The sequence below is a fragment of the Microtus ochrogaster genome, chromosome 16, assembly GCF_000317375.1.
Source record: "Microtus ochrogaster isolate Prairie Vole_2 chromosome 16, MicOch1.0, whole genome shotgun sequence".
NCBI classification, from domain to species: domain Eukaryota; kingdom Metazoa; phylum Chordata; class Mammalia; order Rodentia; family Cricetidae; genus Microtus; species Microtus ochrogaster.
The window spans coordinates 44,157,722-44,173,258 of NC_022018.1; the positions used below are offsets into that span (position 1 = coordinate 44,157,722).

General features: G+C 39.3%; 1 protein-coding gene and 2 non-coding genes across 3 annotated transcripts in view; 1 reads left to right on the forward strand and 2 right to left on the reverse strand.

Annotated features, from left to right (window-relative positions):
* Positions 1-15,537, reverse strand: part of Ofcc1 (orofacial cleft 1 candidate 1) — a gene marked incomplete at its 5' end in the record, with an annotated part of 272,407 nt that overhangs the window by 77,322 nt on the left and 179,548 nt on the right. The window contains 2 exons of the mRNA XM_026782925.1: positions 7,247-7,410; positions 13,784-14,036. Of these exons, the coding sequence (XP_026638726.1) occupies positions 7,247-7,410; positions 13,784-14,036 (417 nt within the window). The remainder of the gene's footprint in view (positions 1-7,246; positions 7,411-13,783; positions 14,037-15,537) is intronic.
* On the reverse strand, positions 3,745-3,914 carry LOC113456891. Its single transcript, XR_003377619.1, has one exon. It is a non-coding gene; the product is annotated as a U1 spliceosomal RNA (small nuclear RNA).
* Trnai-aau lies at positions 14,294-14,367 on the forward strand. Its single transcript has one exon. It is a non-coding gene; the product is annotated as a tRNA-Ile (tRNA).

Sequence of the window (15,537 nt, forward strand, 5' to 3'; positions counted from 1 at the left end):
AGAAGAAGAAGAAGAAGAAGAAGAAGAAGAAGAAGAAGAAGAAGAAGAAGAAGAAGAAGAAGAAGAAGAAGAAGAAGAAGAAGAAGAAATCCCCAAACAAAAGCAAGATGAGGCCCTGCTGCTTGGCACTGATCCTATCGGAGGCAAATGCTTCTGTGAGAGTTTTTCAGGAAGCTCCTTAAGTTAATGACCCCAAACCAGCTCAAACCTGTCTTCATCCTGATAGACACATCTTCCTGATACCAGTCAGCCAAATTCATACGCACTGTATCCTCTATGCATGGTATGAAGGAGCAAATACTAGCCACTTATTTTAGTTTCTTCTCTCCCGAGGGGCATTAGAAACAGGTTAATTTACCAGAAGTCTCTTCAGCTAGAGACAAATTTACTAATTAGACATTTAATCTTAACTGACTATTAGACTTCAGCTGTTGATGAAAGTTTTATTTGTTCTTGATAATTCCTCCTTTGTTTTTGAAGTAGTATCCTACTTTGAACTTGCAGCCTAACCTCACCAAAACTTGTGGTGAGGTCCCTCCTTCAACCTTCCAAACTCTTAGGCTATAAATACACACACACCATGGCACCCAGCTCTGACAGTGTTGTAAGAAAAGAAAAGAAGCCAGATGGAGGGATATTCAGTTCATAGCTCTCCAGTTTTGTGTAGCTATCCATGAGAATGGGAGAAAAGACTCCTGCTGATGATAAGACAGAAAAGCATCCAGCACCTAGATGGACATGTTACCCACACCAGGAGGCTAAGGGGTCTAACAAGTGGAGACAGAAGTCAGTAAAGTATATGTTCCCACAGCAATGGGCAATTCTGATGACAATCAGAATTGAATGTGGTGCTTCTCTACCTTCCTGACGTTAGGACCCTTTAATATGGTTCCTCATGTTGCAATGATCCCCAACCATAAACCTAATTTGTTATTACTTCATCACTGTAGTTTTACTACTGCTATAAATCATAATGTAAAGAATTGATATGCAGGAGTCTGGTATGCAAACCCCAAATGGTTGTGACTCACAAGTTGAGAACCGCTGACTTAGACGAGCACGATAGAACCCAAATATCAGAGATGTGTTTATTCCTGTGCAAGCATGTTTTGGTAAATCAGGGTAGAGAATGATGAAGAACCAGGCAATATTTTTCAGATTATATTACCTACAGAAACATTAGAATTTTTTCATAAAGGTAATAAATAATATTTTTGCTTTAATAAAAGAACAGTGTAAGAAAGATTGATTTATAAGGGAGGAAAAAAATCTTTGTTTATCTCATATATCTACTCCAGATAGTGAATAGGTTCATGATATTTTCATCAAAACTGGCCCTTCAATCATTTTCATCTAAATTAATTTTTCTAAACAGCAGCTAAAACTTATAAGGCTGTTTGGACCCTTTAAATCAACAATGAAGAAGATGTAAGCTCACTCCCAAACTAATTAACTTGATTACCAGTGTTTTAAATTTGTGTACAGCTTCCAGGAATCTAAACGCTTAAATGAATCTAAGTTACATTTAAATCATGAGAGCTCATTCTCTGTATAATATTAATGAACATGTAAGTGGCCTGCAGATCTTTGATAGTATTCGTAGAAAGATTTTACAATTAAACTACGCAAACAATGTCTGCTGAGATCTTGCTTGCTGCAAGGCTCAATACTATGAGATAGGGACTGACTCCAAAAGTTTAATAAAAAGATAAATTGTATAAAAGAGGCCACAGAAAGGGAAAGCTCATTCTGTAGTACACTGAAAACAGAAAAGTATGGAGTTAAATTACTTTATGAATCCAACAAGATAAAATGGCAAAATAACTAATATTTTAATATTGCCTAAAATTAATAGGCCAGGAAAATAAAAAGATAAAAAGATACTCTGTTTAGCACCAACAATATCCACACAAAGTGAAGTGTGCATGGTTTACAATTAGGAATTTAATTAAAAATATCAAACTGCATAGGAGAGAACAAAAGAGTTGTAAATTTTTATATGAGTTATTATTTTTAATTCTTGAGTTCCTTAAGTAAGTCATAAAATGTGTGATAAAGATGCTTTGCTGGTGGTGAACTTTAAAATATCTTACTATTTTGTTTTACTTTATTCTTTTTAGACAGCGTCTTGCTTTTTCTTTCAGGCTGACCCAGTTCTATATAACTGAAGCTGGCTTTGAACCTTTGAACTAACAGAAATAACTCTTGCCCCATTCTCTTGAGTTCTGGACTAAGAGGCACACACCATCACTCTCTGCTAAATATTTTTATTTTAAAAGTCACATACAAATTATAAGGCAATTAGTAAGTAAAGAAGTTATCTGCTGAAACTATAACCAAAGGTTATCACTGTTGAGATATGTGGGACTCATAACTGAGTGAGCAAAAGGAGTTGAATGACACACGGAGAAAGGCAAGTGGGACTTTAAAAAAGTGAAATTCACAAAAAATATAAGAAAAAGAAGAATGGGTAAAAAACATATCAAGATTGTTTAGTAAGTAAAGGAAGGCATATTTAGAAAAAAAACAGGATTCCGGTAGGTTTAATAAAGTTATGAGCACATGCAATGATTGGCCTTTCCTGCATTTCTTCACTGGCTGCAGACTCATACACCCATGAAAATTCCCTAGATGACAATTGCACCATAATTATCAAATGTCTTCGGTGCATCTATCTCATCAACCAGTGTATGGGGGTTTTCAGGATACTACTCAAAGAATAATTAAAATATGGGTAAAGCCCCGTGCTCTCAGAGGTCCATCAGAATTATTTATAAGATGCAAAAAAATTGTGGAGCAATCAACTTGCCAACAGTAAAATATATTTAAATACTTTATACTTCTTATACAGCATGCTATGTAAAATTGTATAGGCATTAAATGTTTGAGAATAATTTAAACAATGTAAAAAGGTTCATCATACTTTGAGGTGGAAATCAGCACCTGAACTGTCCTCATGGTACACAATTACACGTTTACAAAATTCAACACATAGGGCGTAAAAAAATGGAAGTAAATATTCCAAAATTTAACAATGCTTTCTTCATCTATCAAATTATTATGGTCTTTTAATTTACCTTCTTATTCTTTTTAATACTTTCTAGTTTTGTCTATATAGCAGTATTCCTTTAATAAATAAGGAAATAACATTAAAAACACAAATGCTTCTTTTATTAAAAAAAAAATCAAGCCCAGATAATTATGCTTATTCTTAAGGGTCTTGCACAGAACCAAAATTTCGTTCAGACAGCACTCTCCTCACAACCACAAGGAATGGAAATTTTTTTGCTACTGAAACCCTTCAGTGCCAAATAACTCAGACTCCTGGAGCAGTGAGAGTCAGACACCAGATCTCATCAGGGTCCAGTCCCCATGGAAAAGTGCTTCCAATGACCAGAGCTAATCGAATTCTCAGTCAGCAGCTGGTATGGGTGACTCCATCTCCTCTGCGTTCCTACAGTTCTGCATGCTATCAGTCCCATGTTGAGAGCCCTACACCAAGAGCCCAGAAAGACAAGTTGATTGCCTATGTATGTTAACTAGATGCCAAACCCTATCAGTCAACCTGCGCAAATCTTCTTTGGCACTTTTCACTAAGATAAGAACTTACGATTTCTCCTTTCTTTACTAAATTTATGTCAGAAGCAAAACAACAACCAAACCTCCCAATTTCCTCATCACACGTATCTGTAGTAGGCAGTGCTTCCTTCAGAAAACTGGTTTACTCAGCCCCATGCCATGGCAGAGGAAGATATTTTGAAGTGGTGGGAGGAGAGATTGTTCAGCTGATGGATTGGATTGACCTATTTACTCTAAAACATTGGCTTTTGAAATATAAGTAAAGTACAATGGATAAGCCTCGCCCTGGGAAAACCACCTTCATGATCATGGTATCTCCCCTGCCAGGTTAAAAAAAAAAGAAATATAAGTAAAGTCCTATTTGGAATTTCTGATCCTATTCGGGTCTAACACACTAGGTTAGGCATAGAGGCCAATAGAAAGTAGGGTTATGAAAATGCACCAAGCTTCATTAAGATGTGTTCTTTGAGGTTCATTATCAGTGAGGTGTACGTATTCCATCCAACTGGTCCTTTCCCCTTATCAGTTTCCATCTGTCATTGAGCTTCCTTCTCAGTATTTGTGCTTTCTATAACAAAGCAAATTCTACTTATTGGTTTGTACAAATTCTGGGCTGACTTTTTATACTTCATGAGTCATCTAGATAATTAAAGCATTGATGTCAGAGGAAGAGTACAGCTGCAAACATTTTACCTGAGAAGAGAGTCTCTGATACAGGAAGAAATGATATGTAACATTATCTTGTAACTTTTAAAATCACAGACAGAAAAATTGCATGACCTACTCTTTTATTTCCTTAACTTCTTGGAAACTGTGCTCATTTTAAATAATGCAGTGATTATTCATGTGGCTCCTCTTATAAAATCATGCTAGTGGGTTATATTTTACCTTGTTATATGTGAAGAACCCTCATTATCTAGCAAGTGAACAACATTGCTTGGGGCCACATTACAAGTGGGTGCTCAAATGCAAACTGAATGGTTAGGAAAGACTTCTTCCTTTTCCCAGGAAAGTACGTGCCGTAAAAAGATGACATACAGCACTTATGACATCTCAACATACAAACCAGCCTTGGGTCAAAACAACCCAATTCTCCCTGAAGAATTAGGCTTTCTACTCGAGCTACGTTAGGGACATAAGGGCCACATCTGAGGATGATCGGTTCACTGGAAGGAAACCCAAGCAGTGACTTTATCCTCAAGCAATGACTATCATACGAGACCCCTCTGGACCATCCTCCAACCCTCCAAGCATCAACAGTTCACCAGTACGTCACCCTCCCTCCACATCATGAACCAACGCCTGTCTTCAAAGTGAAAGACATCAACAACTGTGCCACACCTCTGTCTTCAGATACTTCAGACATCTGGTTTGCTTGGGTGTCCACAAACATGCTCTTTCCTGTGCAGCCTTGATTTCTAGATAGAAATGGACTCAGACTTCACCCAGATACACAGGATCTCTTGTCTAACTATGTTTTATTTGTGTACAGCCTTGTAAGAAAACAAAAAAATAGGCGAAGATTGACCGTTTGTTTTCATTCTGTGTTGAGTGCATCTCCTGCAATGTAATGTACTTCCTTCCATGTACTGAAACTCAAGGCAAATTTATAGTCAGGATTGATTTCTTTGTCCTTTGCCCTCATGAGTTCCTGTAGGATATGTTCCCTGTGGAAGAACAAAATATCTCAAGGTTGGTGTTGGAGAGATGATGTAACCATTGCTGCTCTTGCAGAGAGTTCAGTTCCCAGCACCCACATTGGGCCTCTTACAACGGCCTGTAACTCCAACTCCATGGGATCAGACATATTCCTTTGGCGGCACCTACACACACACACACACACACACACACACACACACACACACACACACACGGAATAAAGAATATTTCAAAACATATATATTAGAGTCAATCTAAATGGATTTTCAGCTCATCCGTTAGCTCCCTTAAGAATTTTATGTTTATTAATAATCTATTGCTTGTATATTATTACAGCCATCCCCCATCTGCTTGTTTAAAAAACTAAAGTTAAGTGAAACAGCACAAGCTTTCTCATCTTCTTCTTTCAACTCCAATTCTGTTCTGAACCTTGCCTATCTCTTAAGTGCACCTCTGCTTTCTCTTCTACAGTCATTCACTTTGGTTAAGGTTTGGACATTCCTTGTTCAGATAATTGCTGTGACTTTATAATGAGTTTTTCTTACTTCTCATCTGACTCCTATTAAATCCAACCCCCTTTCCACAAGTGGAATGGTCTTCTGAAAATGAAAGTCTTTCACTTCCTTCATTTTTCCATAGAAGAATCCAAACTTTGTAGCATGGACAAAAAGAAAAGAAAAGAAAAGAAAAGAAAAGAAAACAAAAGAAAAGAAAAGAAAAGAAAAGAAAGATAGAAAGAAAGGAAGGAAGGAAGGAAGGAAGGAAGGAAGGAAGGAAGGAAGGAAGGAAGAGCGAGCCTCTAACCTCTGTGACATTCCCAACCAAAGCTCATCCAATTCTGGCCATGTTGCAACATTTTGACTCTACAAACACATTTTATAATTCCTCAAAACTGTGTGATCTTTAATTCTTTTTTTTTTTTGCCTGAAATTATACATGCCTTTGTTGTTCTTCTGGTCCAATCACATTAAAGTATCAAAGATTACACCAGACCTCCACTGGGCCATTACCGTTGAATAGAGGATCCACTGATGACTACATAGGGGTTAGCTGATCTGCACAATATCTGATGGAAATACATCAGGGACATTTTGGCCTCTTTATTACGTAGTGGAATGACTCAATAGCAAAGCAGGGAAAAGTACCTGCAGTTTACACCATGCACAAATGTCTATGCAAAATAGACATTTTTACAACCAAATCTATAAAAATAGAAAATCCATAGAGGTAACATCATGACATTGATCTTGGCAATAAATTCATAAATTTGAGTTGATGACAGAAGTCAAATAGACATTTCATATGGCATTGAAAGAAGCTTTGAAGCAGGTTGTCCAACTGAGAAGCATCTTCACAGCATGGGAAAGAGTCATCAGATAAAACTTTTTCCTAGCATATTTTTCTCCCTTGAATTTATTGACTTTATGTTGTTTTCACACACATATGTACATGCACCCTTGCAATGCTTACACACACACACACACACACACACACACACACACACACTTTGCTTCCTTAATTGACAGCCTAGCAAATCCAGATCATCTGAAAACTCAGGACTAAAGCTGGGTGATTATCTGTCTCTCGGGGATGTTTGAGAAGATGGAAACAAAACTGGAAGGAGATAAAGAATTGTCAATGACACTCCAAGGAAATTTCCTAGAATGTCTTTGTAAGTCAAAAAATATTCTTGGCTTCTGTTAGCCCATTATCTGGGAAAACAAGAACAATGATCCACAGTGAAATCAGACTTTGCTTCCAAAGTCAAGACATGATTTTTGTTGTTTTGCATGAAAAAAAAATGGCTATAACCAGGGGAATGTCTGACTTGTTAAATGGTTCTATTTGTTTCTCCTTCCTTCCTTCCTTCCTTCCTTCCTTCCTTCCTTCCTTCCTTCCTTCCTTTCTTCCTCCCTTCCTCTCTCTCTCTCCCTCCCTTCCTCCCTCCCTTCCATCCCACATCAACTTCAGGACCAAAGCTAAGGAGCATCGCAGTGGAAGCACCTACCTTAGACAATACAAGTACAGAATCAAGGAAGAAAGGACAAAGAGCAGAGTGTAAAGCACCCCTGTGATGAGGACACCCAGGATGGCTGGGTGCTTGATTCTCACAAGCATCCAGTAGAGTTTAGCTGCATCTGCGATGGGAGTCTCCTCATTATGTGCAAGTCGCTGCGAAAAGGAAGCACAGATTGAAATAACAATGGAGACATCATGTGTCAGATTAATTTAAAGACACGAAACTCTACAGTATCATAATTTGTTCCTAAATTAAATCTTGTAAGAGCTGAAAATCGCACAAAGGAAAGAGAAAGGAGGCTGGGTTTTGTGTGCTTGGTTTGCCAGTTTTTTTTTTCTCATTTTCCCTTCTAAGACTTAAACGTGCATGCACTTGATGTGCGATTCATGAAGCCAAAGGCATGTTTTATTTATGTGCTATTAACTCGTGAATTTAATGAGCACAAGATATAAAGAAATTAAATGTGATGGTGGAAAGATTCTTTTATTTCTGAAACAGATTTGATAGAAATTTAATTTGTGCCATGCATAAAAGGGATGGCTTGTTTTAGAAACTTATAAAAAGTTATCACGCTATTTAATACGAGTTTGAAAACTAAAGTTTACATTAGGTTAATTTAAAAACACACCCTGATTTGAGAGGCAGAAATACATATTCTGTACAGGGTCATAAATAAACGCGAAGTAATGAGGTCTTTAAAGAAAAATCTGTATTGCAAAGCACCTATGGTGTCATTATGGGACATCATTGACCTCTGAATTGTACAGAGCATGAATGTGCCTTAGCTGAGATTCCCATGATATCCAGTGGAAGTGATGATCCCTCTACAGTAAGGAGCTTTCCTCAAGCTGAGAGAGAGAACCATTTCTTTAGGGTTTAAACTGGCAGTTACAGAAGCATGGTGCTAAAAGGTACTTCTTAAAGTAGCTAATCCCAATCACATGTGTGAGAAGGGAACAAAGGAGTCGGCAGGCTAATTTGTATTTTGCCTGCACCAAAATATCTTTTGGTGACTGAGCAATGACTAGAATTCAGAAAGCCCAGCTTACCACGGCAAAGCTTCTGTTTTACACTGCTTGTTAATCGTTCCACCTGGGAAAGGGCGCCCTCACTACTAGCACTGGGAGAGCAGATGGGTGAGGGCCCTTAAAGCCTACCTCCTCTTTTTCTAGTTCTCTGTCTACTTGCTTCATGAAAAAGAAATAGATAAAATATTCATTGATGAAACAACAATAAAACATGATATACTTTTGAATACAATAAAAAATAATCTAAACAGTAGATGCCAATCATTATTAGACTCTCACCTACTAAATACCTACTAGTTGCCCTTCTGCTCAAATAAGAGAAAAGAATATTAAACAAAGACATTAGCCTCCCAGGCTCCTCTTTTTAAGTGTATGGGAGCAAGAGTAAGCACGGGCGTATTGCTAAATAGCATAGGCAAGGTTGTGTTGCAGGTCTGCCTCCCAGCTACTCAGGAGACCAAGGCATGGCAAATTCAAAGCCTGACCACATTACAAAGCAAACTCAAGGTCCATCTGGACCACTTCATAAGACCCCATCTCAAAGCTAAAAAGACAAGAGGCAACGAGGATGTAGCTCAGCAAGACTTGCTTAAGACACGGCTCAATTCTCAGCACTGCAGAGAAAATAGAAAATTTCCAAAAAGCTTTAGTAACATACAGAGAGGAAATATCACAGTACGTGTGCATCATCAGAGATGCCACAGCCTGCTGTCACTTTTACAAAGTACCCATGATAGGCACCTTTAAGGCAGGAAGTCCCATTCTGGCTCACGATTTCAGGCTTTACAGCCACACTCAGCAGGCTGTACCGCTTTGAGGCCTGAGATGAGAGAGTACATCCAGTCAAGCCAATGCCCCAGCAAACTTGGTCCCTCTGGTTCCATCACCTCCTGATGGCCCCTCGGACTGACAAACATGCTTCCAAAATGTGAGCCTGTGGACCACTCAAGATCTGAACTGCAGCAGGACAGTCTGGTGTGGTTTTTAATATCACCGTCAAAGATATCTACTGAGCCAAGACCTGAATGATGTGCAGGAAAAAGCCATGGACCTACAATGGCAGCTTTCGCACAACATGTGTGCTATGCTTGTGGGTGTACTTGATTCCTGATATGGACTGAGTTGCTGTCTGAAACAGGAGCTTCTTATGTTGAATGTTGTACACACAACATAGTATCATGACCTCATTACCCCCTTCTATCACTATTAATTTGTGAAATATGTGAATTCTTTAAGTGTTATTCACACTTAGTCTCTTATTTGTTTCACCTGCCAGTAGTGTGAGATGAACGAGGCATGTGTTACTACTTTTACACAGTGCTCATATGTAAACTGAAGGCTGGAGTCCTTAACTAGGTTATTTGGTGTTGTATAGAACATAATGACAGACTAGGGACAAGAGAACAGCTCCCCATGATGTCAACTCTGTGATTTTTCTCCACCACTCCATATATATCTAATCTGATCAGGTCTCCAAAAAAGTATGTGTTGGGAATATAATCCCTGGTGAAACTGTGTTGGAATGTAGGGTCTACTGGAGGGGGTATTTACATCATGAGGAAAAGTAGCAAGACTAGCTGAAAAGTAGTGAAAGCTGAGGAAGACTAGTCGGAGAGTTGACTTGTGGAGACATAAATGTTTTTCTTTGCAACTGGAAAAAAAACACAGACCCCAGATTCATCCCCTATCATACACGTCAGCTTCTTTGGGGTAAGGCCTCCCTGAGATGGACACACTATAAAGCCTGCCTTCCTATATATTTCATCAGGGGCATCAGCGTCAATTCCGTACACTCACTTCATCAGCTGCCTTGTATACAGTGGACTGGTTGGCTTTTCATTCGTCTAAGGGTCCTGACTAGAATAAAGAAGGCCTTCCCCCAAGGGCTGCAGACAGTCTTTCTGAGAAGGTTTCAGAAGATCGTCAAGGCCAGCTGCTTATACTCCTCAGTTGACTTGCCTTTGGCATTGCAGCAAGCTCAGCATGAGGACCATGCCTGCTGCATAGGTCAATCTGGTCTTTGGGAGGACTCGTGAGATAGCTCAGGATAAGGTCTTCCCCATGATGCAGATGGTGTCTTTACATCTCCTGCCCAACCAGCCTTGACAGTACAGTCTCTTCCTCGGCTGCTTAGAAACTCATAAGCAAGAAGGTGAACAGGATCCAGCTGGATCTAACTCAGTCTGTGCAGCATCGCAATGAGGAGAGCCACCGTGGTGAAAGGAACTTGACAAGGTTGAGAGCACAGTGCTGGCCCCAGTGGCTCCCTCCTTCACAATGTCACCCATGTGGCTAACAATCCCAAGCTTTCAGAAAGCAGTCACACGTGACACGGCAAGCACACGTGATTCCAGTCCATAGCAGCAAGATGGCCAGAACACACTCAGGGGTGAATGTGAAGTTTGGAGCTAATTTTAATAATGCTAAATGATTGACATGGTAATTTCCCACGATTGCTTTTGTCCAATTCTAAGCCTTATTAGCAGAGGTCATTTAAGTAGCAGCACAGACATTAAGGGCCTCATTGAATAAATGGGACCTCCTGAGACTGAGAAGCTTCTGTAAAGCAAAGGACACTGTCACTAAGACAAAAAGGCAACCCACTGACTGGGAGAAGATCTTCACCAACCCCGCAACTGACAAAGGTCTGATCTCCAAAATATATAAAGAACTCAAGAAACTAGACCGTAAAAGGCTAACCAACCCAATTATAAAATGGGGCACTGAGATGAACAGAGAATTCTCAACAGAAGAACTTCAAATGGCCAAAAGACACCTAAGGTCATGCTCAACTTCCCTAGCGATCAGGGAAATGCAAATCAAGACAACTTTAAGATACCATCTTACACCTGTCAGAATGGCTAAAATGAAAAACACCAATGATAGCCTTTGCTGGAGAGGGTGTGGAGAAAGGGGTACACTCATCCATTGCTGGTGGGAATGCAAACTTGTGCAACCACTCTGGAAAGCAGTGTGGCGATTCCTCAGGAAATTCGAGATCAACCTACCCCTGGACCCAGCAATACCACTCTTGGGAATATACCCAAGAGAGGCCCTATCATACAACAAAAGTATATGCTCAACTATGTTCATAGCAGCATTGTTTGTAATAGCCAGAACCTGGAAACAACCTAGATGCCCTTCAATAGAAGAATGGACAAAATTCTCATATAAATTGTACCAGTGCACTCAAAGCCTCAAGGATCCCAGTTTGGCCAAGAGGAGCCTAGCAACCTAAAGGTTCAACCTAGAAAACAGCAGTGGTAGGGAAGGTTCAACATTGTGTCTAGTATTATTTTGCTCCGGCAGTGGTCAAGGGAAATGGCACCACTAATATCACCTAAGACCATAGGGAATATGGAATCTTGGGCCCTTCTTGATGAGCCATGGTGAACATTAGGTGAAAACCCTGGACACTTGCAAATATTCAAGTCTGAGAAGCAGTACTGTGACATAGGATAGCCCAGGAAAAGTAGAAAAGGGAGATCAGGCTGTACTGCCTGCTCTAGGACCCAAGGTGTAGAATGTCCCCAAAAGTTCATCAGATGATACTTGAGACTTTAGTTTTAATAGTATGTGATTGAGATAAATCATTTTTTATATAATTAACAGTATAGTCTGTCAATACACTAAGATCTGCTTAGGGTAGTGATAAAGACCAACTCTATACATACCAAATATGAAACGTCCCTTTTCATGTCCTCATGGTAGGGGGAACATCAATCATATAATGTTATAACTGAATATTTGATCACATTGAATTAATTTAGAGTGGCCACCTGCCTGCCCCCTGCTCAATGTTTTATATTATCGCCAGGTCTAGATATAAAAAGTTTAATTTAGATTTCCCCCTTTTTCACTTTGAAATTGCTTAGAATTCTATTGCCTTCAGATTAAAGTGTGTTCTGGTTTGAATTATCATATAATTTTGAGCCACCATCTTCAATTGTGCTTTGATAATCTAACATAAACCTTTGGAAAAGTTGAGTGAAACTTTGATAAAGATGCTAAACTTTATCTTTGATTGGAATCATAGCTAATGGACGGAAAAATGAAGGGTGTACCACTGATTGCTCTGTATGCTGGGCTTTTGTCTTCCAGGTGATGCTAGTGTTCCTGGGTCCTCCAGTATGCTCTTCAGAGCCTCTTGCATGGCTATGACTTCAGGTTTTTAAACTGTGGTCCCGGACTAAAGGGTCTGCATTGAGTAGGAATTTGGTGGAAGCACAAGTCAGTGTTCCCTCACCCCATATCCACTGATGAAGAAACTTTGGGGCACAGTCCATACCCTTTGTTTTACCAAGACTTGGAATAGGTTTTGATACAAAATAAAAACTAAAAATTACCTGTTTCAGACACTGGCGATGTAATTCAGAGTGGGGTGCTTGCTTACAATGCATACAGCTTTGGGTTTGACGAAAGTGCTTGAAAAGCATAAGTCAAGAAATTGCATACTTTACAAGCTCTAAGCAGCCAGAGATATAGATATGTCAAACAAATTCACAAGAATAACCGTATCAACTTTGTATATGTATTATAGTCATATCCATCAGCAAATTAAATAATTTTTTGAGATTGAATAATTATCATTAGATAGCACACACTTAATTTCACAGAGCAATATATGGACTCACAGCTTCAAGGAGAGATTTTGATACAATGGGAGAATAACCAGTTTCAGAATTCAGATACTAGTTGTAACTAGTAGAATTCTATGTAACTGTTTTGTCTGACCGGAAAAATGGAGATGCTGTTTACTCCACAACTCATTTCATACTGAAAAATGGAGATGCTGTTTACTCCACAGCTCAGTTCATACATCAATACATAACAAAGAAACTGCACAACAGTGATCAGAAGCACAGAGTCATTGCCTAGTCCTGGAATACTGTCCTCCCATGCAGCATCACGCACTGTTGCATGTCCCTAACAATCATTCAGGATGCTAAGACTGTGTTTTTAAGGTGCAATGTGCTTGTCACTTCGAAATCATCACAAATGTTGAAAGAAATGCCTGAGGGGTGACTATTGAAAAGTTATGACTTCAAAATATTACAGCAGCTCTTATCTCTTGCCTTTCTATTTGGTACATAAGGCTGTCCCAGCAGAAAGCAGATAGGCAGCCAGTCATGCTGAACGAACTACTGTAAAAGTTCTTTTCTGGGAAGTTTGTCTATGAAAATCTTTCATTTTGAAAAAGTTTTTATTTTTATGTAAAAAAAAGAAATTTTGGAATAATTTTTAAAATGTGACAGTTTGTTTTTTATTTTCTAGGCCATTCCCTACTTATTTTTAAAGTTTGCAATAGTTAAAATCACGCTTGAATCAATTTTATGAGACCATCCTTGATTTTTTTTTATGAGGAAAAGCTTAATAACTTCAATTCAGGATGAATACTGAATGACATCATTATTGAAACATTCCATGTCAACTGAGTTGTGCACTGTGCTGAACTGTGTGCCAGGGATTCATATCTTGGTTATTTTACTTGACTTACCCCCAGGAAAGCATCCACTATAAACACCGCCAATGGGTCTAGAACTGTCCATAATCCCATCGTGATGATAAGCTTTGACAAGGCATCCGGGCGGGAGGAGAACAGGAGCTGACAGCCCCATCTGATCAGAAGCAAGGGGAATGTTATTGTGTTCAGAGCTAATGGCCCCAGCGCAATCACAGCAAGCTCTTCGCCAACGTGAAGTGAAGAAGTCAGGTAGCAGAGTTCAACAGTGTAGGAATAAAACTGGAATCTGTTGGGGGGGGGGTAAAGCACAGGCACCAGGCAAGAATTAGGCAAAGACCAGTGTGCAAAGCAATCAGTGAGCAATCAGTGGATCCCTGTGCTTTGCTTTCTTTATTAAAAATACAAAATACTTCACCCAAAATGGCACCTGAAATTGAGTGTTAGAAGCCTTCCACCTTTCTTGACCACCAGGATAGTTCACAACCAAAGATATGAAAGGTATCTTGTCCTTTATTCTTACATAAAAAACAAAGGCAGGTAGCTGGCCGGTTAGCTCAGTTGGTTAGAGCGTGGTGCTAATAACGCCAAGGTCGCGGGTTCGATCCCCGTACTGGCCAGAGTGCACTATTTCTTTGGGGGCTGGAGAGATGGCTCAGAGGTTGGGAGCATTGCTTGCTCTTCCAAAGGTCTTGAGTTCGATTCCCAGCAACCACATGGTGGCTCACAACCATCTGTGATGAGGTCTGGTGCCCTCTTCTGGCCTTCAGGCACAACACAGAAAGAATATTGTATACATAATAAATAAATAAATATTAAAAAAAAAAACAAAGGCAGCTAGCAGACCAAGCATGTCATTTGAGCCACTCAGTAGAGCCATGTATAAATCAGAAACTTCTTTGTAGTACACAGGATATATTCATGGCCAATTTTAAACACAAAATACACTAATGAACTTTCAATGAGTCAACGTCTTGTGAAAATGAGAAATAGATGTAAATCTAATGATACTTCAGAATTTGGCTGAAGGTTGTGGATTTTGCTTATGGCTTTTCTGGCATTGACTCCAACTTCCAACATCAAAAGTGCAGTCATCACTAACAACTGAAATTTCATAGCAAAGGGCTAACAGCACAAGCCGAAGCCCAGTGGGTTAAATCCAGTTCAAGCCAGTAACAGGCGCTGCCTGCAGTGTGGCTTTGACATCATCTTTCCCTACAGCGTACAAAAATCTCTCTCCAATTAGGCTGGTGTAAAACTGTGAATCAAAAGTCTTCCAGTGGAGAGAAGTCTTCATCTTATCCATTCCTTGACTACTTCTTCAGAGGAGATTTGTTCTTGTGTCCTTATGGATATGACATAGAACAATGTAGGTTTCTTAGGCTCTGCTACAGTGAGGGTAAGCATTCATTGTCGGTGTTGTCATAGCTGAGAGGTGGCCTGGAGCAACAGTGTGAGTCAGGACTGTGGATCTAGACAATAAGTCCCCCCCCCAATGTTATAGTAGTAGTCCAAGTCCTCTGTTTACAAAGTGAACCAACAGGAGCTGTCACAATAATTTTTGCTGTCTTGTTGGATTAACAACTAATAAAGGTAAGGATTCCTCTTCTGATGAAGAGTAAAAGTGTGACTAATAAAGTCTATCAGCTCAGGCTAGGACATTTGTATTTTCTGCTTCGGAAGCTAAGAAAATATATACATACATGATAGATAGATAGATAGATAGATAGATAGATAGATAGATAGATAGATAGATAGATGATAGATACATACATGATAGATAGATAGAT